The sequence below is a fragment of the Dipteris shenzhenensis genome, chromosome 3, assembly GCF_047967505.1.
Source record: "Dipteris shenzhenensis isolate YYH24624 ecotype China chromosome 3, Dip_SZ_1.0, whole genome shotgun sequence".
Taxonomy (NCBI): Eukaryota; Viridiplantae; Streptophyta; class Polypodiopsida; order Gleicheniales; family Dipteridaceae; genus Dipteris; species Dipteris shenzhenensis.
The window spans coordinates 19,200,060-19,225,281 of NC_141598.1; the positions used below are offsets into that span (position 1 = coordinate 19,200,060).

At 43.5% G+C, this 25,222-nt stretch overlaps 1 protein-coding gene across 2 annotated transcripts in view; it reads left to right on the forward strand.

The window, feature by feature from the left end:
• Positions 1-15,587: 15,587 nt before the first annotated feature.
• The window catches only part of LOC147903481 (histidine kinase 5-like), a 113,526-nt gene continuing 103,891 nt past the window's right edge, over positions 15,588-25,222 (forward strand). For both annotated transcript variants that reach the window (XM_087372493.1, XM_087372494.1), the window contains exons 1-3: positions 15,588-16,720; positions 23,831-23,887; positions 24,166-24,393. In XM_087372493.1, coding sequence (XP_087228619.1) covers positions 16,046-16,720; positions 23,831-23,887; positions 24,166-24,393 — 960 coding nt within the window. In that variant the 5' untranslated portion in view covers positions 15,588-16,045. The remainder of the gene's footprint in view (positions 16,721-23,830; positions 23,888-24,165; positions 24,394-25,222) is intronic.

A 25,222-nucleotide genomic window follows, 5' to 3' on the forward strand; every position in this document is an offset into this window, starting at 1 on the left:
TAACATGGGAGGCAGTCGGCTATACTAACTAGAGGCCCACGGCATGGATATATAGTGCCAGCTCGGGGTCACGGAGAGCTTGGTAGCTAGTAGCATTGTGATAGTACAGCTTAAGCTGCAACGGTATTGAGAGTGGACCACCACTCCTCTAAGAGTTTGCAGCCAATCTGCACCAAGGGGAAAGAAACAAGTGATTTGCACCCTCTCCTCCATGAAATTTGCAATCATGTATGCATCCACAATATGACACTTTTTTGTGGGGTGGGAGTGTTGAGCAGAATGCTTAGGCTTGGGATTTGGTAGTAACTCAAATGGGTCCATTTGAGAGGGGAGGGAAACTGAGATGATGTGCGATCTAGATGGTGTGGTAGAAGGCAGGAAGAAAGAGGGGGCTTTGCGAGACTAGGGATCTGAGTGCCACCAGAAGGGTCATTATCGCACGGAATGTCCCAATATTCCAAGGGAGAATCTTCCAAGTGAATCTAGCACTGAGGATTTTGATAAAGAGATCCTTGACCTCGGGAAAAGAAGTTGTACCACCTCGGACCCCTCTCCAAACTATGGACCACCCAGGCTGCTCTAGGAAGAAGGTGTCCTTCTCAAAGCCCTCAGATGTTGAGATGGCAGACCCACCAACAGAGAAGACTAAAAGATCTCGAAGGAGTAAGTGGCCACCCTCATAGTTTCCCATCGGCTCGGGGCAAGAAGACTATTCGGTCGTTCAGGACCTTGCTCATCATTCTTTGAGCATCACGCTTCCTCAACTAATAGCATTAACCCCTAAGGTCAGACATGAGCTGTAGCAAGGGCTCTCAACAAGGAGGAGCAAGAAAAAGGGAAAGGTACAAGAGGTCTCTTCTATCTCTGAAAAAATTGATCGGCACCCACATACAGTAGATGTCATCATAGATAATTGTCGTGTCAAAAGTGTATGTGTTGATGGGGGAGCTACATGTAATATCGCGGTGCCGCGAATCATGAAGAAATTGAATTTGAAATGCACAAGGCGTTCCTCCACTCGAATCAAGGTAGCAGATGGTTGATGACTCGCCACCCTGCGAGTCATTGAGGATTTGCCCATCACTATCAATGGGTTGACCACCACCGTCAATTTCTATGTAGTGGACATCGAAGATACAAGCAGGAGTTACCCAGCCATACTCGAGAGACAATGGTTGAGAAAGAGTGATGTAGTTAGCTATTGGAAGACAAGACACATGTCTTTTGGTGCTTCTAAGGAGAAGATCCCGGTGCAACTACGTGCCACGAAACCAGAAGAAGAAGAGGAGCAAGACAATGATATTCTCTCATCCTCGGTGTTTGAATCAATGGAAGAATCAAATGGGGTGGAGGAGTCCTCAGAGGAGGAAGTTTACATGATAGGGGTGTCTCCAACCCCGCCACCTGCAGAAAAGGTAACAACTAGTCCTCAACAGCGTGAATCTATGCTTTCCCTAGACCTCACTCTAAGTGAGAAAGATAAATTCCTAGAAATGTTCAAAGATTTCCTTGACCTTTTCGCAACTAGCTATTGCCACCTTTGCATGTGACTACCATAGAGCACAAGATAGAGCTAAAGCCTGATGCAAAGCCTGTGGCTTAGAAGTATCGAAGATTAGGGCCCCTACAGGCTGATGATTTGTGCTCAGAGTTGTAGAAACTTGTAGAAGTTTGGTTTATTGTTTCGGTTCACAATACTGAACGGGTTTCACTAGTGGTGGTCACCCCAAAGAAAAACAACAAGTGGCGGGTCTGCATCGACTATAAGAAACTCAATGCGGCCACCAAGAGGGATCATCATCCTCTGCCCTTTCAAGACCTCATTCTTGAGAAGGTAAGTGGTCATGAGATGTATACTTTCTATGATGATTACTCCGGGTTTTATCAAATTAGAATTGCCAAAGATGTGCTTAAAACCACATTTGCCACACCCTGGGGGATATTTGCATTCAAAGTAATGCCATTTGGCCTCACCAATGCTCTTGCTACCTTTCAAAGATTTATGCAGATGGTGTTTGCTCCTTATTTGGGGGATTTCTTGGAGGTGTTTTTAGATGATTGCTGTATATTCTCGTCACGTAAGGAGCATGTCATGAAGGTTAGGTTGGCCTTACAAAGGGTCAATGATGCGAATGGCAGTCTCAACCCTGACAAATGCACCGTTGGAGCCACTCAAGGGAGGTTACTGGGACATATTGTCTCATCTGAGGGCATCAAGCCTGACCCCGAGAAGGTAGAAGCTATCCTCAAGCTCTCCCCACTAATAACCAAACGTCAGGTACGCTCATTTGTCAATCTAGCAAGATAATATCGCCGCTTCATTGATCAATATGTTGCTTTGACATGACCCATGACTATGCTATTAAAAGATGGGCTTGATTTCTCTTGGGATGAGGATTGTGATCATGGGTTTGCAAAAATCAAGAATGCTCTAGCTTCAGAACCCATTCTATGCAATCCTGATTGGTCAAAGACTTTCTATATCAATCTTGGGTTTGGTGAGTGCACTCTAGCGTATATTCTTCTCCAGCGAGGGGAGGATCGGTTCATGTATCCCGTTCGATCTGCTTCTCGACAATTGCTCGAAACTGAACCACGCTACCCTGAGGCTGACAAGCATGCTTTGTCTTTGGTGTTCTGCATTGAGAAATTTAAGCATTATGTTGCTGGAAAGTCCTTCATTATAATCTCTAGCAATGGTCTTGCAAAGCAGGTTCTTCTCCATCTTTACATTCCTCCTCCCATCAAGTACATGCTTCTCTTCCCCCTCTCCCTTTCCCCTTGTGCCATAGTCTCCCTTTTCATTCCCTCCCCTTCTAATCCCTTTTCCCCTCCCATGATAACGTTTCGCCCCCATGTTCTCCTTTCCTCTATGGCCCTTGAGCGTCGCCATGCTTAGTGTCTAGCCTCTTGTCTCGATTTATTTTCTAGGTAACACTACCCATAAGGGGTGTCTAACATTCCTCCATTTATCATGTAGTGGCCACCATCTTTATATTACATAGTAGCTTCTACTAAATGGGGAGCTCAAAAGTAAATCAATTGAAAATCTCAGTATATGACAAGTATACATTATAGTCTATTGAATGAGAGTCCGCAAACAACCAAAAAAAGATTGCTGCAAAGAGTGTATGACAAAAGAAAAAGTGGAAATAGTAGGATCACCAGACTCTATGATTTTGATACTTCCATAGAGTTCACAGTTCCCAATAACAAACCCAAAAGAAAAATAACTCAAACTCCTATCTGCATGGGTGAATCCCAAAAGCCCAGTAATGCTTGCCAAAGGTAGTAGTAGAAAATCTAGCTCTCAAACGATGCCATATAAGACCCAAAAAGTCTCTAGTGTGTGGACGATACCAAAGAAGATGAGGCATAGATTCCACACACATGCACGTGCATGCGCATGCACGAACACACACACACGCACACGCACATGCACACACACACGTGCACATGCATGCATGCACACGCATGCATGTACTATTAACTAGAAAAGAAATCAAGGCATGAGGCTTGACACTAGGAATGGCGACGCTCGAGGGCCATAGAGGAAAAGGGAACGTGAGGGGAGAAGCTAATATTAACATGGGTGGGGAAAAGGGATTAAGAGGGGTGGGAATGAAGAGAGGGACTATGGCACAAGGGGGAAGGGAGAGAGGGAAGAGGAGCATGTACATGATGGGCGGTGGAATGTAGAGATGGAGACATCAAGGGAAGAGAGTTATGCTTTATTTGAAAGGAAGGATGGGGAGGGAAGTCAAAGTACTAAATAGGTGGCTTTACAAGAATGAGTGTGTCCCATCAAGGAATAGCCCCCTCCTTTTATAGCCAAGAGAGGGGGGCTCTCCCAATAAATGCATCCTCCCACATGCATGGTGTGTGTGGAGGAATCTCCCATGTGGGCTAGGTGGATACGCACTCTCAATTGTGTGTGACAACCCTTTGCCTCATTTTTCCACATAAATCAAACCCCATATCCCAAGTCTAAGATACTTCCTTCGTCTCTTCCCAATTTTATAATACGTTCAAACATCTAAGAGGACAAGTGGAGGGTTGGCACAAGGAGTCTTGCCACCTCATCCTACTTTCCCCATTATTTAACTTGCATTCTTGGACTATCTACACCCCCCCCACATGGGCCTATCCTACATGGAGGGAATAATCCAATATAATATCTATCTCCACCTATTTTATATTACTTCTCCCATGGTCCTTGGGCCATGTCTCACTAAATGTAGGCATGGGACCACCTAAATGGAGGGGTGGCACATGGAGGAACCATGCCACCTTAACATTTTATAATATTACTACCACGGATTATGTACAACACACCTTATGGGTCCTCTTATGTGGAAGGGTGGCACATGTTCATGCCCTGCCACCTCAACCTTGGGCACTATGTACACCATATTTTATTATACTATTGCCACACATACAAGCACACACACATATTTATGCCTTTTACCTTGGTCAAATTTATCCATAACAGTTCCCCTCCCCAGGCAGAGAATGCAGAGCATTTCCATGCCTCTGACCATCATGCACAAAGAAGGGCTTGAGATAACGCTTAATGATCACCTTCTTGCCATATGACTCATGCAGCTATTGAACTTGTACAGACCCATTGCTACGTTCCTTGATGACTTTGTATGGACCGGTCCATAGTGGAAGGAACTTTTTATCCATTTGGTGGTCCAATCTGTTATCAAAGCATAGCACAACATCCCCCTCAGCAAAGTGTCTTTCCCATCCCTTACGAATCTTAGCATCAAGCGGGCCTTTTGTCGATTCTTTTGGATCTTTGTTTGATGTAGTGCAAGGCATCGAGTTTTATCTAACTTCTCAAGTTGTACCAACTTGGCCTCTACATGTTCATCTTCTGTCATCCTCTATTCTTGTGCCAATATCAAGGCCAGAATCTTTATCTCTAGTGGTAAAACTGCCTCAGTATCGTACACTAACTCAAAAGGAGTGTGACTTATAGACGTTTTATGGGTGATGTTGTAAGCCTACACGGCTTCAGTGACCTTGTGATCCCACTAGCTCCTGTTCCCTGTGGCCATTTTTCCGATGGATTTACAAAGGAGGCTGTTGGTCCGCTCTGTTTGTCCCATGGATGTTGGGGATAAAGATGCTAGAAGTGCAATGATCATTACCCATGTGATCCATGAGCAACTCCACTGCTTCATTTAAGAATGGACTCCCATGGTCAGATACTATTTCCATGGGTGTCCCAAACCTTGTGCGGATACATTCAAATATGAAATTTGAAACTACCTTACCATTTGCAGGAGGGAGGGCGATAGCTTTAGCCCACTTAGTGACATACTGAGTGGCTATCAAAAGATACTTCTTTTTGCAGGCAGTCATGGGCAAGGGTCCGGACAAAATCTATTCCCCACTTCTGAAACGGACGGATGGACATCACTAGATGATGTTGCCCAGGACGCAAATCCTTCCTACCAAAGAATTGGCATGGTTCACAAGTTTTGCAATACATAGTGACATCCTTGAACAAGGTCGGCTGATAGTACCCAGCATGTAAAATCTTCTTAGCTGTATAGTCACCAGCATAATGGCCTCCACAAAATCCATCATGATAATGCTTCAATACCTTAGGTACTTCATTTGCATCAATGGCCTGTCTTAGTACCCCATCCATGCCTTGACGGTACAAAACCCCATCAAAGAGAGTGTAGTGCCTACTGTCTCTTCAGATCTTCTTTCTCTCATAGCTAGTACTTTTCGGAGAAAAGGAGAAAGCGGTTAGAAACCTATAGATACCACCATACCATGGATCCCCAACTTCTATGGCTGCTACAAGGGTTACATCGAGGCACTCCTCTAAATCAATCAAAGCATTCTTAAAATTGGAACAACCCCCCTTTACAATTTTGAAAGAAAAATCATTTTCTTGTAGAACTACCAACCATTTGGCCAACTGGCCCATGGGATTTGGTGATTGAAGAACCTGTTTTGCAAGACCATTGCTAGAGATTATAATGAAGGACTTTCTAGCCACATAATGCTTAAATTTCTCAATGCAGAACACCAAAGACAAGGCATGCTTGTCAACCTCAGAGTAGCGTCATTCACTTTCGAGCAATTGTTGAGAAGCAAATCGGATGGGATACATGAACCCATCCTCCGCTTGCTGGAGAAGAATACCCATTGCCAGAGTGTGCTCACCAAACCCAAGATTGATATAGAAAGTCTTTGACCAATCAAGATTGCGTAGAATGGATTCTGAAGCTAGAGCACTCTTGATTTGTACAAACCCATGATCACAATCCTCATCCCAAGAGAAATCAACTCCATCTTTTAATAGCGTAGTCATGGGTCGCGTCAAAGTAGCATATTGATCAATGAAGCAGTGATAGTATCCTGCTAGATTGACAAATGAGCATACCTGACGTTTGGTTGTTGGTGGGGAGAGCTTGAGGATAGCTTTTACCTTCTCGAGGTTAGGCTTGACACCCTCGGATGAGACAATATGTCCCAGTAACCTCCCTTGAGTGGCTCCAATGGTGCATTTATCAGGGTTGAGGCTGCCATTTGCATCATTGACCCTTTGGAAGGCCAACCTAACCTTCATGACATGCTCCTTCTGTGCCGAGAATATATAAAAATCATCTAAAAACACCTCCAAGAAAACCCCCAAATAAGGAGCAAACACCATCTGCATAAATCTTTGAAAGGTAGCAGGAACATTGGTGACCAAATGGCATTACTTTGAATGCAAACGTCCCCTAGGGTGCGGCAAATATGGTTTTAAGCACATCCTCCTTAGCAATTCCAATTTGATAAAACCCGGAGTAACCATCACAGAAAGTATACATCTCATGACCACTTACCTTCTCAAGAATGAGGTCTTGAAAGGGCAGAGGATGATGGTCCCTCTTGGTGGCCGCATTGAGTTTCTTATAATCGATGCAGACCTGCCGCGTATGGTTTTTCTTTGGGGTGACTACCACTGGTGAAACCCATTCGGTATTGTGGACCAGAATAATAAACCCAACTTCTACAAGCTTCCAAAACTTTGAGCACAAAGCGTCGGTCTGTAGGGGCCCTAACCTCTGATACTTCTGAGCCACTGGCTTAACATCAGGCTTCAGCTCTATCTTGTGTTCTATGGTAGTCACATGGCGAAGGTGGTGGTAACTAGTTGCAAAGAGGTCAGGGAAACCTTTCAACATTTCTAGGAACTCGTCTTTCTCACTCGGAGTGAGGTCTGGGGAAAGCATAGATTCAAGCTGTTGAGGACTAGTTGTTACCTTTTCCACGGGCGGTGGGGTTGGAGACACCCCCATCATGTAAACTTCTTCTTCTAAAAACTCCTCCCCCCTGTCTGAATCTTCCATTTTTTCAGACACCGAGGATGAGCGAGTATCACTGTCTTTCTCCTCTTCTTCTTCTGGCTCAGTGGCACCTGGTTGCACTAGGATCTTCTCCTTTGAAGCATCAAAAGACATGTGTCCTGTCTTCCAATAGCTAACTGCATCACCCTTTCTCAACCAAGATCTCCCAAGTATGGCTGGGTAACTCATGCTTGTATCTTCAATGTCCACTACATAGAAATTGACGGTGGTGGTCAACCCATTGACAGTGATGGGCAAATCCTCAATGACTCCTAGGGTGGCGAGTCATCGACCATCTGCTACCTTGATTCGACTGGAGGAATGCCTTGTGCATTTCAAATTCAACTTCTTCATGATACGAGGCACCATGATATTACATGCAGCTCCCCCATCAACACACACACTTTTGATACAGCAATTATTTATGTTGACATCTACTGTATGCGGGTGCCGATCAACTTCTTTAGAGATAGAAGAAATCTCTTCTACCTTCCCCTTTTTCTTGCTCCTCCTTGTTGAGATCTCTTGCTATAGCTCACGTCTCACCTTAGGGCTTAATGCTATCAGTTGAGAAAGTGTGATGCTCAAAGACAGATGAGCAAGGTCCTGAACAACCGAATAGTCTTCTTTCCCTGAGCCAATAGGAAAGTCTAAGGGCGACCACTTACTCCTACGAGATCTTTTAGTCTTCTCTATTGGTGGGTTTGCCATCTCAACATCTGAGGGCTCTGAGAAGGACACCTTCTTCCTAGGGTGGCCCGGTGGTCCACGGATTGGAGAGGGGTCCGAGGTGGTACAACTTCTCTTCCCGAGGTCAAGGATCTCTACGTCAGAATCCTCGATGCCTAATTCACTTAGAAGATTCACCCTTGGAATATTGGGACATTTTGTGCGATAATGACCCTTCTGGTGGCACTCGTAGCATACAACATTGGCACATTCTCTTGGAGGGCGATTGGCTTGATTTTTTATGCCCACCATCTCAAGTTGAAGATCATTCAGGGCCTTGGCTAGGTCATTGATTCTGGATTCTTTAGCAGAAGGGGCTGGGGGAGTAGGAAGGAGGAGCGCTCGTGGGCGAGGCTGGGAAAATCTTCCAGGCGAAGGGTAAGGATATACACCTTGTTGAGAATAAGCATCTAAGGGAGGACCATACATTTCAGGTGGAGGCAATGGATACATTCCTGATGGGGGGTGGGGGTATGCCCCTGAGTTGACACCCCAGGTAGTTGTTGCAAGAATTGAGGGGGTTGCGGAGGGACAATCGTCTTCTTTGAAGCGGGGTTAGATTGAACTTTATCAAACTTTTGAGCAATCTCTTGTGCTCGCACCATGGTCTCTGGATTCTCCCATTTAAGCTTGAGGTGGAATTCATCACTTGCTCCTGCTACAAGGTAGCCCAGCACATGCTGAGTCATTCCAGTTCGAAATCCGATGTCCTCCTTTTGTGTGGCAATTAAATGGTCCAAGAGCACGGTCACCGATCCACATATCCACGCGTCGTCTCACCTTCTGACTGCTTCAGGTTTGGCACCTGCAAGTACACATTCTCTAGCTCCTCTTCTTTGCCGAAAAACTTGATCATAGCTACTATCAACCTCGGCTAACTTTGGCGAACGTCTTCGGCCTGCTTCTCATACCACAACTTAAGCCAAACCCTCTAGAAATGTGGGGAGAACCAACAACCATCTATCTTCATTAAGAAAGTTTAGAGAAACACAACGGCGCTTGAAGGCCACAAGATACTCATTTGGATTTTCTTTAACCCAACCACAGAACACAGAATGTCAGCCATGCTTGGAAAATGGAAAAGAGAGAGGCAAAATGAGGCTTATCTATTGGCAAACGATGGAAACAGGTAGCTTGAACTCAAAATCATGTGAAGATACATCCACAAAGCATACATAGGCAGGATAGGGTGTGACTGGTGTATTGTGAATTGCTATACGAGAAGAATCTTCAGCATAGAATAGCTCATAGACAATCTTAAAAGGACCAACCCTCATTAGTCGAGGCATGATATTGCATCCATCTTATAGGCGAGGGTTAGAGACACGGCGTTGCATGAGGTTGTTCATCAAGGCAAACAAGAATGCCATGACAAATGTCAATAGTTGGAGAGCTTGCACATCACCTTAAGCGTCTTCCAGTTCTTGTAGTTGCCATGCTATTTCTTCAAGGGGTGTGCGATTAGGCATCCTTCTTTTGAGCAATGTCCTTAAGGATCTTTTTGATGATGTTCCAAAGTCGGCGGTAAACTCGTATCAAATATGCCCAACACTTAGTTTCATGATAACCACAACCTTTGCATTCTTTACAAATGATCGCACTCATTCGTGGCTTGCGGCTTTGTTGGGGCGATGCTTCCACTTGTTTCATGCGTGATTGAAGTACAAGCTTCACGTGCTAAGAAATCAGCAACTAAATTTTGAGCTCGAGGGATATGCTAAATTTTTACCTCTTCAAATTGTTTGCAAAGTTCCAATGCTTGTTGTTGTCATGGAACCAAGCCTTCGCTCCGCACCTTCCACTAACTTATTCACACACAAGTTGAGAATCTCCTCGCACCTCAAGTTGCTTGATGTGATGTTCTTGTGCCTTTTGTAGCCCAAAAATGAGTGCCGAGTACTCAGCTTGGTTGCAACAAGCACTTGCAGGTGCAGACTTGCTATAACAATACACCTCACCCCCCGGTGAAGTGAGCTCCACACCCACACTAGCAGGCTTGGTCGAAGGTTTGTATGCTCCGTCAAATTGAAGGATCCAAGATGTCATTACACCAAAACTAAAATCTAGACATCCCAAGTTTCTCAGTAATCCAAGATAGGTAGAAGGAGAGGGTGGGGAGAATTCAATACTTGAGCAAGACGTTCAGCACCAAACAAACTTACTATCCTTTGTTGATAGTTTATCTCTTTCGACAAAAAATAATTACAACATGAAGCTTAAAATGTGACGCAAAGTGTTGATTAGGTACAAAGGGATTCCTTGGTCGAAACATCACCAACCATAGCTGAGCCCTAGAAACCTTTGTAGTGAGGTTGAGAAAAAATCATTCAAGACGAGCTTATCCACATGAATTAACAAGTAGATGCGCCAAATCTCACCCCAAGCTTGTGGCATGTTAATTTATTATTTTCAAATGATATGTGCACTTCTTTAAATGATATAGTATAGTTATCATTGATTGGATGAACTATTGAGTGCTCCATTTTCTCCATTTTTGATCATGTGAGCACATTTTGTAAGGTCGTGATGGCATAATTGTCTCATTTTTCTATTCAAAGGAAGGTTTTGTGCGTGTGTATGTGTGTGTGTGCACGCGCACATTCGTGTGTAACTAATGAGATAAATTACATTACCAATTAGAAAAAACGAAGTTTCATTTTGGCATATGTAGTGTTTCCAAAATTTGAAATATTCATTCATATAACAAAAGGTATATTATTACTTTATGTAAATATTTATGAGTTATTATAAATTGAAGATACAAACTTTTCAAGTAAAGATTTAAGGAAAGAGGTGCCATTTTATGCATGTTTGAATATAGAAAGATTAGATAATGGCAATCGTGGAATCTTTGTGGGTGAAAGGAGAAGAGAAATGGCATGATGATCATCATTTTTGTTACATCATAGAGACCACTCAAAAATTTGACTAATAACTCATGCTGCAAACTACTGTATAGGTCGATTAGACAATATATTATTGGTTTGTTCTCACTAGTCATAATATACATGAACTTAGGATGGAAAACATATAGTGGACGACTTTGATATCTAGAAGAGTTTGGTCCATGATGTCACTTTTATTCAGATAGACATTTTATTATGGGTTTTCTCTCACTAGTCATACAATATGAGAAATTAAGATGGAAATCTCGATAGTGGGAAGATGTTGAAGGCACTAGTGAAAAAAGCCAACATAGTAGAAAAGTGCTTTGAAGTTGAGGGAATCACATACTATAAAGTGCAAAAGCCCTTCGATGTTAGATGCAATAGGGATTACAAATTGATTGAATAAAGAGAGCAACATCAAGAATGATTCCACAAAGGACCACAAAATGACATCTTATTTACAAGAGGGGTTTGAAACATTGCATATATTCCTCCTCCAGCTCACCTTAGTGGAGACAATTGAGCCATTGCTTTAGCAAAGTTTTCTATACCTTGATGCTCATTTCAGCCTTGTGAATAACGTAGCATTCTTTTGAGAACAAAGAATATAATGCAAAATAAAGAAATAGACTTCATAGATGTTTGCATTCTTTCAACAATAGAAAATAAAATTGTAGGGTTTAAAAACATTTAGAACTTATATTGAAGCTTTCTTGTTATGTTGCACTAAAATATGTATTATAGTAGTTGCACTCCGCTATTAAAATCTATGGTGCACAAGCTTAAATCTAGGGACGGGGGTTGAGAAGACTACAACTTACAAAAGCTCACATTGGTAGCAAGGTGCAATTACTTACAAAAGTATTGATAGAAAGGTATTTATGATGCTACACTATGGAATATGGAGAAATAGTCACTTCTACATTGAAATTGGTTTTGGCGCGAGTGGTGCAATGTAAAAATTGTAGACTTATATACTTTATGTATGGAACATGATTCATAATAGCAATAAGTGAGCCTTTTTACACAATGAAAAAGTCACTTGTCCATTTTTAGTTATTTTGCCTTTCAAAGAGATATATATTTCTAGTCTTCAAGCTAACCAACCATCATGGAAGATTGAGTGGAGGACAACATTACTTACCACAAGCTTGTTTGGAAACCAAAGGGGCCAACAAAGAATATTCCAATCATAATAATTTTCTCTACTGCATACATTCATAAAGGTTTCGTGGTTAAAGCATTTCTCCCCCACTACTTGCATTATTAGTTAAGAATGGAGCCATTGGAATATGGAGAAATAGTCACTTCTACATTGAAATTGCTTTTGGTGCCAGTGGTGCAATGTAAAAATTGCAGACTTATATACTTTATGTATGGAACATGATTCATAATAGCAATAAGTGAACCTTTTTACACAATGAAAAAGTCTCTTGTCCATTTTTAGTTATTTTGCCTTTGAAAGAGAAATATTTTTTTAGTCTTCAAGTTAACCAACCATCATGGAAGATTGAGTGGAGGACAACATTACTTACCACAAGCTTGTTTGGGAACCAAAGGGGCCAACAAAGAATATTCCAATCATAATAATTTTCTCTACTGCATACATTCATAAAGGTTTCGTGGTTAAAGCATTTCTCCCCCACTACTTGCATTATTGGTTAAGAATGGAGCCATTTGTAGATGCAATTGATCTCAAGGTTGCCATGCTTTTAAAATGTATGCATCGTGTGAGTTAAAAAAGAGAGATATTTATAACATGCATTATACATTCTATTGAGAGGGAGACTTTATGAGGCCTCCTCCAAAGTTTGTATGTAGTTGGGATATTATAAATTAGAACGTTAAATGTATACATTTGTTAGCTTTTATATATTGGAATAATGTTGATGGACAAATGGAAATAAGTGTGTCGGTATACTTAGGCTTTGAAAAGCCAAATGCTTAGGAAAGAAGCGTTGCAAATTTTTGAATGTCGCCCAAGATGAATGGAAGAAAAACCAAAGGATTTGCTTCATCATAAGCTATTTGTAAATAAAGCTTGTGCTGCTTTGTGCAATCATATGAGGCAACTTAAGGAGATGATCGAGGGATTAACAATCTATTAGCTGATTTTAAGGCATGAAAATTTGTTTAATAGCACGAGCTTCCTTTAAAAGCATTGTTAGGTCATTGAGCCATAGTTACATATTCCTTTCCAAACCATGATTGGCACTAAACATGGTACCTATTAATACAAATGAGATTTTTCGTTATCAACAAAGGTGAAAGTTTGATAGAATACTCCTACCTTGCTCAAGCATCTCTCGTTGGCTAGAGTAGGCAACACCAAAGTGGGGCTCTTAACTTCATATGTGGGTCAAACTTGTTTTATTTAGTAATCATTTAAGTCCAAATGGCTTCCCTTCCCATCCATGCTCTATTTGGCATAAGGAGTTGGTAAATCTCATACTTCTCATATTTAGTAACCATCAAGTCTAAAGCATGCCCTTCACCACTTAGCCCTTCGAGAGTTGGTTATTGTTTACCAACAAGCATGAGGAAGGACATCTTCAATAATCAACAAGTGTAACAATTAATGATTGTGATCATTGTGTCATCATGTGGGCAACAATGGTAGGGCAAAGGGGCCAATACTACAACATCCTACCTTTTTTGAGAGGAGGCTAGCAAGTCTTTTGAATTCTTGCAAACTAGATGCTCCCATCTATTACACAATAAAGTAAGGATATAAGTTTGAAACCTAAAATACTCATGAATGCATGAAGTTGAAAAACATACTCACTAATATTGCTACAATAGAGGGATACTGTAGTTTTTTGTGAATGAATTCTCATATGGCTATCTCCTTAAGGGAATATCCAAGGTTCAACAAAAAGGAAAATCTTGCGTTATCGCCTTAAAACCAAGGGTATGGTTTGAGTGCTGCTGGTAATTGGACTTGTGTAAGTCGTTCACTACAGGCTGACCATGGCCTTGGTATGGGCTTCTAGTGTCGCTAGAAGCAATGTGTGCTGGGCTAACTAACCTTGGCTTTTTTGGCCAACCTTTCCCTCCTCTCCTTAATTCACACATGGCCCCTTCGCCTGGTGCTCGAGGGAATCAAACGCAGGTAGCTAGCTTAGGTGGCTGAATGCCCAACCTGCATGAGCTGTCGCTACTTGTGTTGATTGGACATCTCAAAGGTTACCGCTTCTCCTCTCGTTCTCCCGCTCTCTCTCTCTCTCTCACACACACACACACACACACACACATATTTTTTAAAAAGTGATGTAAAAACACACACACACACTTTTTGGCCTGCCACGAGGAGGCCAAAGTGAGAGCAACGCTCAGTAGAAGTGAAAATACATGCTTATTTTTTAATTCATTTTGGCTGCGTTTTTACGGGAGGGTGATTGGTGCATGCCCCCAACATTTTTAGCCCCTCCCTCTCTCTCTCTCTCTCTCTCTCTCTCATCCCTTTTAATTCGCCCTCTCTCTCTCTCTCTATCATCGCTTTCAATTCATCATCTATGCCCACTTTCTCTATTTCGATTCAAGGTAGGCGTTATGAATTATTTATTATCATTCACCGTGTTTTTTAGTGAAAGTAAAGAAGAACGAAAAAAAAAAACACACACACACAACTAGAATTCTAGCATTGTGGAGCTTTCTTCTTTGCTGCTCTCCGTCAAGGTCACTGGTCGGCTGAGATTAAATCTCAGTTACCCAAAACGCCAGCCAAACCTAAACGGAAAATGATGAATTCTGCCTGGCAGCCCACCTTGACGGCCGGGAAGGGCCACTTGTGGGTGTTCCCAGTCGAAATCCGGTCGGATTCCGGCTCACGGGAAATCCTCCCGGCTTCCTCCCCGGACCAGTGCAAATCCATCGTCATTCAAATGAACCTTCTACCTTCACCAGTGCCAACTGCTTCAATCCTCTTTCAACGTCAGTCAAACGAATGATTCCTGCTCATCCATTGGTCGTGCGGGGGACAGGGGAGAAAGCAGAAGGAATGCTCCAGAGCACGGGGCATCCAAGCTCCAATTTCCAAGGCTCCAGAGTCCTGCCTCCATGCTGGAAAGTGCAAAGGTCGCCGCCCACAAACCACAACTTATTAGCAATTTCAATCGTCCCAGTTCGCGAGAGAAACCGAGGTCCGAGATATTGGCCCATGACCGTGCAAGATTCCCTTGCCCTTGTCGGCGTCTAGAGTAGCTGTCAACCCAATTTTCAAACTCCTGGATCATGTTGGACGCTCTGGGGTCCGTCCAATCACTTGTTTTTGAAGCAGTTGTGTGACTTCTCTTGGGAGCTGCGCATCGTACATAATTCCCCAAGCTTCTGCCAATTTGGGAGTGTCGTTGATTGGATCTTTGCTGCGTTTGTGTACTTTTCGAACCAAAAATGCAATCGCAGCTTGGCAGACTCGAAGTTTCCCAGTTTCCAGGAGGCGAGTCTAGAAGTACCAATCTGACTCAGTTAAATGGGGCCCTCCGCAAGTCTTCACCCGCACAGGGGCCACCAATAATCATGTGCATGTTCCAATGGAATTACGGTACAGTGCCCAGCAAGAGACGTGGCGGAAGGCTTCTGTGCTTCAAGTCATCGGCGTTCTGGAAAATGAGAAAAAGACCTTCGAGCGCTACACCCACATTCCGCTACAAAAGAGCGTTTCTCGCGGTTGCACTTCGGGTGGTGATCGTCTGGATCCGCATCTTTCCCGTTGAAAACAAGTGTGCTGGGTTGCTAGAGATAGTCATAGGTGATTTCAATTGTCAGGATGAGAGTCTTACGTAGTGGGTAAAAACTGGAAGTTCCGAGCTGTTTTGTCTCATCTAGCTGCTTATCAGCTGCTTAGCTACCAGGTTGTTCACATTCCGGCAGTATCTTAGTATCGCATAGCAATACACGAAGAAAGTCGGAGAGTGTCTTAAAGGGCTATGCAGTTCGTGTGTTTTGTCGTTCACTGGTCTTCATGTACAAGAGGGATAGCAATGCATCAAAACTGTTGTTCGAAGTTGATTTAGATTCTATAGTTGACTAAATTGTGGGAAGTAACAGCCTACATTACTCCCAAGGATGACAGCTTTTGAAGCTGAGAAAACTGGTCAGACGGGTGCTTGGGAAGTGCCCCTTGTGGAACCAGAGGTACCAGCACACGTCTCTCGTAAGTCTCAGAAGTGTGTACCACTTTACCAACCTGAACTAAATGAGCTACCCGAAGAGGCCACTTCATCATTAGTCCCTTCACACGATATTAACAGAACACAATTTCTACAGAGAGCTAAATCTAGTAAAATTAGCCTTGCAAAGCAATTGGAGGCCACACATGGTACTGCCTTCAGACTTCTTACGGAACAAATAAATGCCCTGAATCAGAGAAGATTAGAATCAAGCCTCAAACAACAACACGAACAGAAAAATTTATTGCACCCAAAAGCTATACTTGACGATAGTACTGTCCTTGAAAGTAGGAGATGGCAATCAGGATCAAATGGGTCTGCAAACAAAGTGAGTCAGTGCATTGCTCTGGACAATAAACAATTGGACTTTTGGATGGGTTATACAAGACACTTGGCTACACTTTTGTCAAAGAGCTTGCAGAGGGAAGATATTTTAATGAAGAGGCTGCAAGAAGCTATCGGGACAACAATGGAGTCACAACCTTTACATGAACTTCAGCAGCTGCTGTTGAGACCTGCCAACTTCATACATTTTATTCTCAAAGATGCTCCCATAGCCATTGCTCGTGAGGTAAGGCAATGATCAAATGTTCCGGTACACTTCATTTTGTAAATGGTACAAAGTATTTTTGTGTGGTCATATTGTAAGTGGTAGAAAATATTTTTGTGCAGCCATATATCTCACCTCATGTTTTGTTATAGCTGCATGCAAAGCAAGGCATCTTTTCTTTTAAGTAGAACGAGAGTTCAAGACTTCCATTGTTATTATTTTCAATGAGAAAGATTTCTACTAAGTAGAAGAAAAACCAACCAAGAGTTCAAGACTCAAACTGGTACACCATGCTCACGGAATGAAAAAGCCATGATTGGCACTGAAAATTCCACACAAAGACAGAACAGGACTAAGAGAAAAAAGGACCTTTCCCCCCATTCCTTGAGGAAAGTCTTCCTTCTAGTGGATGCTGTTTTGGACATTAGGGGAGAAATGGGGTCTCAAAAAGGACTTGTAAGGAATGGATTAGTGAAAGATAAGTTTGCGTTAATATAGGCCTAGTGTAGGCATCATAATGGAGGATAAGGTGGATTTGGGAGCAATTACGATGGACAGGAAGGAATAGTATAAGGTTAAGTTAACCATGACAGGTATGAATAGTCTTACATTAAATATAACTTGGCAGGAAGGAATAGTATTAGATTAAGTTAAAATGACAGGTAGAAATAGTACTATATTAAATTTGACATGACAAGAAGGAATGCATTAGCTTGAGTTAAACATGACGAGGAATCTCACGATTGGCTTAATGGTCTGTCTAGTGGTCAAGGACCAAGGCTGAAGTCTTTGAGCTGGGTGGTCATAGTCCAAATCCCACTTGCAAAGAGGTACACTTACTTTTTGGTCGGTGCCTTGCACAAGGAGGAGGTGCCATTAATGAAGGTGGCAGCTCCCTTAACGCGATCTACATGTGGCAGGCCTGCATTTTGTGCGGCCTGCTCTGGTCCATTTGCTGTCTTGTAGTCTTCCCCACTTGCCACAGGCGCCATACTACATGGCAAAGGGGCTAGCCATGCTTTAAATGCACATCACCCCTCCTTTTTCTGAATTTTGTCTTCATGGACCAATGGCAGCGCACAGTTCTGTTGAGATTAGGCATCTCCAGGGGTGGCTGGCCGACCAGCTCCCACGCAGCAAGGGGGGCCAGAGGGGGTAGGCTGGCCGACCAGCCAGGCTTTGGCCGACCAGCTGGTCGGCCCAGTTGGCTGACCGACCAGGCTGGTTGGTCTAGGCCATCTGGCCGACCCCCCCCCCTGGCCTTCCCTATAAAAGGGTATTCCCCCTTCCTCATCTCCCGCAGACCCAAGGGCATACCTCGTATGGGGACGTTGTTGGCACTTTTAATTTCAGGACAACGTTTAAACTAGATCCGCGGTAGGCAAACAGTGAGGCGTAATTGTAAACAATGTTCATTTCGCAACATAATTTTTAACATGAATACATTTGGCTTTCTTTGGACGATTCTATTATAAGTTAAGTACATTAAACTTCAAAAAATTTGAAAATAAATTAGTGTTTGTTTTTAAGATAGTCTCATTTAGCAATAGACTAAAAACACAAAATTTTCAAAAAAAAAAGCACAACATTGAATTATCGAATATTAATGTAGGCAAATTATAACAGAATGATTCAAAAGTAGCCGAAAGTGATGATATGAACTCAATGTTTTTGTAAATGATTCGAAACAGTGTAACCAAAATATATGCTCGATTCGTGCTCCCCAAAAAATGCAATTAAATAAGTCTCCTCCACTTTAAGTAGTAATACTTTCAGCAGCTCCTCAAGGCTCTTGTCTTCAGCCTGCTCCTGGCCATCCCCACTGGAGCCTTCCCTCAGCTGTTCTGTTGGCTGCCCACGCTCCCTCTGCAGATCTCCTCGCTGCAGGCCCCTCCAGCCTCCTCGCTCCAGGCTCCTCCTGCCTCCTCGCTGCAGGCCCCTCCAGCCTCCTCGCTCCAGGCTCCTCTAGCCTCCTCGCTTCAGGCTCCTGCTTCCTCGCACTAGGCTTCCCCTGGCTCCTCGCTGCAGGCCCCTTCAGCCTCCTCGCTCCAGGCTCCTCCTGCCTCCTCGTTCCTAGGCTCCAGCCTCCTCGCCTCAGGCTTCTGCCTCCTCGCTCCAGGCTCATCCAGGCTCCTCGCTCCAGGCTCCTCCAGCCTCCGTGCTCTCAGGCTCCAGCCTCCTTGTGCCCCTATCCTCTGCTCCAGTTCAGCCCCTTCTGCAGCTCCTGTTTCTCATCCTGTTCAGGACTCCTTGTATTACAGTTGCTGCCCTGGTTTATGGGCTGAGTTACAGCAGATCTGTTTGTGGCACATCTTGTTGTCTCCAGTATTCTCTGTGTGATTCTGTAGCTTCAGTTTGCTTACATCTTCTGCTGCCACTCTTGACAAGTTCTCCCTCCCCAATCGTGGCAGTTTTCTTCTCAAAATCCATGGTATTTCTTGAGCATATACCCCCCTTTTTCAAATTGGGGTCACCTATGGACCTAGGCATAGTAATTGCTCTCATTGGCACATCTCAAATCCTCACTAATTTTTCAAAATTAGGAAACACTAATTAAAAGCCCTTTTGAGACTGCAATTTTCCCCTAATGATTCCCTTGCATCCTAGACCTAGAGGCCATCAAAGTATGCAAAATATCTATCCAGATACTAGCCAAAGTTTGAGCTTGCATCCTGTCAAGCGCCTCCGTACATTTTTCCCTCTAGATATGCCAGGTAGTGATACTAGCAATGATCTCCCAACTCATGTCCATAGATTTATGTGCAGGTCTGTACTGAGAAACAGGAACTGTGTCCAAATTGACAAAACTGAATGCGATAATGCGGAACACTGATAGCTTATGAGGCATCATGGCTCTCATGGAATAACTGAGGCCCAGTCAAGGAAAGCCAGGCTATTAATCTGGGCTCCTGCTGCAAGGCACAGGCGGTCCTGAAAGCCCGGTAAGGGTCTGAGGAGAGCCATCCCAAAAATATCTGTGTCGTGCAAGATCATCCTGTGTGAGGCGGAGTCTCGTGTCCATAGATCCATGTGCAGGAATTGTGTCTAACTGAATAAGATGATGCAGGAACATTGATAGCCTATAAAGCATCATGGCTCTCATAGAATACCTGAGGCCCATACCTGAGGCCCAGTCAAGGAAAGCCAAGCTCCCAAAGGATCTATTAATCAGGGCTCCTGCTGCAAGGCAAAACCAATCCAAGGTGGTCCTGAAAGCGTGGTAAGGGACTGAGGAGAGGCATCCAGATGCCAAAAAGATAGTTGTGTCATGTGCGAGCTCACTATCTAGCAGCTCCTCATCCTGTGTGAGGGGGGAAACCCCTTCCCAAAGTCAAACGTCTTGAATATGTGCAGAATGATCCGGGGGAAGGGCTGCCAACATCCAGTCTCTAGCTTGGTAAGAGTCATGGATGTGTGCATAGGAAGGAGACAATCGTACACCTGAGGAAGTCCAAGGAACCTGGTAAATATGGAAGTGTTTCTCTCATCTTCCTCAACTGGATCAAAACCAAAGGAAAAGGGAGTAAGAAAAATTTTTACGGGGCTAAGGACTAGGGGCTTCCAAAACTGAAAAGGCAATCTTTGAGGAATCAAAGACCACTGGAAGAAAGTCCTCTCAACAGCCAAATGTCCTGAACATGTGCGAAAAGATCTAGGGGAAGGGCTGCCAACATCTAGTTTGGCTATTGGAAGGACGAGAACTATGGATTCCAGGTGGCGTTTGATTCCTCAGAGATTACCTTTTCAGGTTTTGTGGCCAGTCCCCTATCCTTTAGCTCCATGAAAATATTTGTTCCTTCCTTTCCCTTGGGTATTGACCCACTTGAGAAAGATAAGAGAATCACTTCCAACCTTATCAAGTTCCCTCAAGTGTACCATCATATTCTCCATACCATCGGAGTCCTTTTTGCATGCATCCATGGCTCTGCCACTCTCTTCGCACATGTCCATGGCTCTCATCCTTCCAAAAGCCAAGCTAGAGACTGGATATTGATAGCCCTACCCCCTATCTTTCTGTGCATATTCAACACCTTTGACTTTTGGTGAGAGGTTCCTTCTAGGCCTCAAAGATTGCCTTTTGGTTTTGGTGGCTAGTCTCGTAGCCCTTAGCTCCATAAAAAACTGCTTTACTACCTTTTCCTTGGGTGATAAGAGAATCACTTCCATATTCATCGGGTTCCCTGGACTTCCTTAAGTATACCATCATCTTCTTCCCACCATCAGAGCCACTTTTTGGTGTGGTTAGTGAGATACCACATTTCATGGACTGTCCTCTTTAGCAGCAGAGGCAGTAGAGATGGATAGGGTGCCACATGTTAAGATCCTTGTCTTGGACCATTACATTTTTAGGACCACATTTTGCTTCAGAATCCAAATAAGTCCCTTTTAGGCAAAGCATTAAGATTGCAGGACGACAGGACCAGTGCCACATTTGTAGAAGCTTTGGGCCCTTCGCCAAAGATTCCCAAAAAGGAAAAGAGGCCTAAAAATTAAAAGAACAACATTCTTCCTCAGATCAATAAGGTCCTTATACTGGTCATACACCTCCATGGCACAGGTGGGTAATAGTGTGGGATGGCAATTTGCAGCTGTGTCTAGGACACCACGATCCCATGATTCTAGACAATCACAACCATCCCACCCTCAGCAAAACAGCCTCTTTCTCCCTCCGCACGGCGAGTGCTTCCTCCAGGAGGAGTATCTCCATTTATCTTTGCTCCAGGAGATAGTCCTACAAATATTCCTACCATGACTGAGATTTCTCATTTACATGACATAGCTGCCCCTCCTTAGGCTGTGGCCTCACAGAATGGTCAATCCCTTTTAGCTTGTGCAGCATAATCTCTATTAACCTTATCTGATTGTGGAGACTCTAGGGAGATTGTGCCTTCCTCGCATCCTCCCATGCAGAATAATGCCTTTACTCCCTTAGCTAATTGTGGATACTCTACAGATGTCGTTCCTTACATCCCCCATTGTTGTGCGGCATTGGATAAAAAGTCTGCATCACCTTCTCCTGGACAGCAGCAGCAGGTTGTTATTCTTGTTCAAGTGGAACTTTTCCCCCTTACATATGCCAGGAGATTAGGTGCACATGGGGCCGATGCTTCCACTACAGGCTTCTTCCTCTCTTCAATGAGGATTGCTAGTTGAACACTTAGGGCCTTGATGGTATTCCACATCACTACCGTAGACTATTGATACATATCAGCTCATCTAGGTGTCTCTGGGGGAACCAATGACATTTTCTTTAACAGGAGGGAACGAATTCTATTTTGGAAAGAATTGCTCTCTTGGGTTCCCCATAGTTGATTCTTGGCTCATTGGAAGTAGATGGCGGAGTTGGCCACAGATAAAAGAGGGGATAGGGAACGTGCATTCACTCTCTTGAAAGAGCTTCTTCAGATGCATTGATTTTTCAATTTCATGGCAGAGATTGTTACATTGGCAATGCCTTTCATGCCTTGCCACCTTTGCTCCTATTTTCCTGGTCAAATAGGAGACATGCTTTACCTAGACTTTGATCATGTGTCGCAGTCAAATCCACAGGCCATCATGCAAATTCCTACAAACCACCATGCATCCCTGCTTACAGTAGATCATGACACGCCTGAGACTGATAGTGCTCGATTGAGGCTCTGGCAGACTGTTCCCTTGTTGGTGACTCTGGATATAAGGATCTCACTTGATGCACCATTCATTAGCATAGAATTCCGGAGTGCATTAATCACGTTGAATAGGGGTAAATGCCTTGCCTTGGATTGATTGACTCCCTCCTTTATTACTTTTAGAACAGCACTGGTGATCATGTTACTTTAGCTCTGCAAAGCAAAGGGGATCTTGGATTTAGTTGCTGAGGGTCTCAGTCATCTTATCCCTCAAGGAAGGTTCAGCAATTCGGTCACAAAATGGAAACTTTTGGGCATATTTTATAAAATTTTAACGAAGGCAATCAACGTACCTTTGCAACCCTTACTCATTGATTTGATTAATGATACACAGACCAGCTTTCTAGAAGGATAAAGTATTTTTTATAGCATCTTCCACTTTCTGGGAGGCCTCGGAGTGGGCTAGACATAGTGATCCGGACCTTGCCATTCTACTTCTTGATTTTAAGAAAGCTTATAAAAGAGTAGACTGGGGATTTTTGGAGAGCAAATTACTGCATTTCGGCTTTTCTGACTCTTGGTTCAAAGAGGTATCCTTTCTCTGTAGATCAGCTCGTAGTCAGATCAGTCCGGTAAGAGATGCTTGCATGCTCCTCTTCTATAGTTGTTTGTGGTAGAGGCCATGGATTTCTATCTTAGATCATCCTTGGTTTGAAAATAGAGTGGTTGTACTGTCAAATTCAATGTCCTTCTTGAGCTGCTACAACTTGTCTTCAGAAAATAGACATGTTCTCACAGCCAGTGTGGTGGAAGAGGAATTGGGTGAATGAAAATTCATTGGCCAATCTGAAATGGAAGGCTAACCTGAACCAACACCTGGAAGACCTTGAAGGAACAGACTAATGGAAAACTAATGGTAGGGGAAGGTGAGGGAGGAAGCAGAGTGGAGAGGTGAGGGAAGGTCGAGGGGAGTGTAGTGGAGTGAAATGGAGCGGAGAGGAGTGGAGGTGAGGGAAGGGGAGCAGAGCCAAATGGAACGGAGCAGAATGGAGTGGATCAGGTGGTATGGAGCAGCCGTACCAAGCTGTATGGGGACAGTCTGTACAGGCTGATAGATGGAGGGCGGAAGGGTGATGGTGAGTGGAGTAGAGAGGAGCAGGTCAGCGCAGGGGGCAGTGAGGAGCAGGTGAGAACAGCTTCAGCACAGACTAGGGGAAAAAGTATGTCTTAACTACTGCCCTCTTCAGTAGTCAAAACATGTTTTTTCATTAGCATCATGTGAATTGTTAATTTCGATGTTCTTCATTAACATGTTGTGAATTGTTGATTTTGACGTCTTCCATTGTGCTGAACTCAAAGATCAGAGTTGATTTTGTAAAAGCTACTGAATTTTCCTGGGTTTCATATGAATGAGAGACACATGACGTCGAACTTGGCTTACAGGTGCCCAGTCAATTGCTCTGGGAGTTTATGATAGACATACTGAATTGAATCACCGTTTTCTGGTTGTTTGTAACTACAGGATAAAGAGTTACGCTACCAATTTTCTTTCAACCATTATCCAGGATACAGTGATGAGGTAACTATTGCTTTCACACTATCATACAATTGGGGTTTTAGTTGTAGCATCAGTCTTTGGAAGTTCTAGGTTCCTCAGGTGTGCTTTCTTGAAAATCCAAGACATCCACCTCAGGATCCTTATTCAGAAGGATTGTTAGAACTTTTGTTTCTCGCTTTTTAAGAGATCTGCTCAGTTATGTGAATGAAGAACTTGTCCATGCCTTAGGCTATTGCTTTGATTTGCCCAGGTTTCTCAAATGAATGACTTGTCCATGCCTTTGGCTATTGCATTGGTAGGACATAATTGGGAAAACAGACGAGGAGATTTACCCTGGTAGCTTGTCTGAAGAAGTCAATGAATTCAAGCAGCAAGCTTTAAGAAAAGGAGTGCCAATGAAACGAGAGATCTGTTTTGAATGTGATATGATGGGAAAAAAGGCATTCCTACTAGCAGCTGAGCCAGTTTTTAACAAGAGTGGGGAGACTTCTGGTTTGATTTACGTGGCCTTTGATATAACTGACCTTGTAAGTGTTCATCAAAATTCCATTTGTTAATAGTTCAGCTAATCCCTGATTATTTAAGCTTGAAATTTGGGCTGAAGTTTGCTGCTGTGTGTTGAAATCTGTGGTTACAATGTTTTTCTCCTTATGTGGAAAAATTGCCCCTTCATTCTGGAATAGTGATGCTACTTCGGATTCCTATCCTTTCTGCTAATAATCTCTCTGTGTAAGCACTTCTCCTTTATTGTAGGTGTCTTAGCATCTATCAGTATTTCTCAACTTGTTTTTTCCCATAAGTTCATCTCTTTCCTTTTGTATTGATGTTGTATGACGATACATTAAACTTATTGTCTTAACCTTAAATATCGGAAGGGGGATGGTGACTCGGTCGGGAAGCGAGGGAGGGGCCGATTAGGGCAAGGTGAGAGAGGGGTTAGGGATCTGTTCGCCAAGCCAGGGAGAGGTCCATTGGGATGAGGAAAAAAGGCGGCTTGGGAGCTTTTTGGCAGGGAGGGGGCGTTTTTGGAGAGGTAAGAGAGGGGGCTGGGGCATGTATGGCTACTAGGGCGGGCAGTTTTGGAGAGCAGTCCGGGAGAGGTAGAGAGGGGGCTGCAGCCTGTACGCTAGCCTTGGGGGTAGTCCGGAGAGGTAGGGAGGGGGAGAGGGCCTGGGGCCTGTACAGCAGCAGGGGGTGTGTGTTTCTGAAGATATAGAGAGGTGGCTAGGGACTTGTACGGCAGGAAGGTTTGGAGAGATTTGAGAGGTTATTTTTGCTAGCGAACAAGAAATACAAAATATGGTGAAGGAAATATAGCAAGTGTCCACTTTTTTTCTTTTATTTTAAATGATTTTG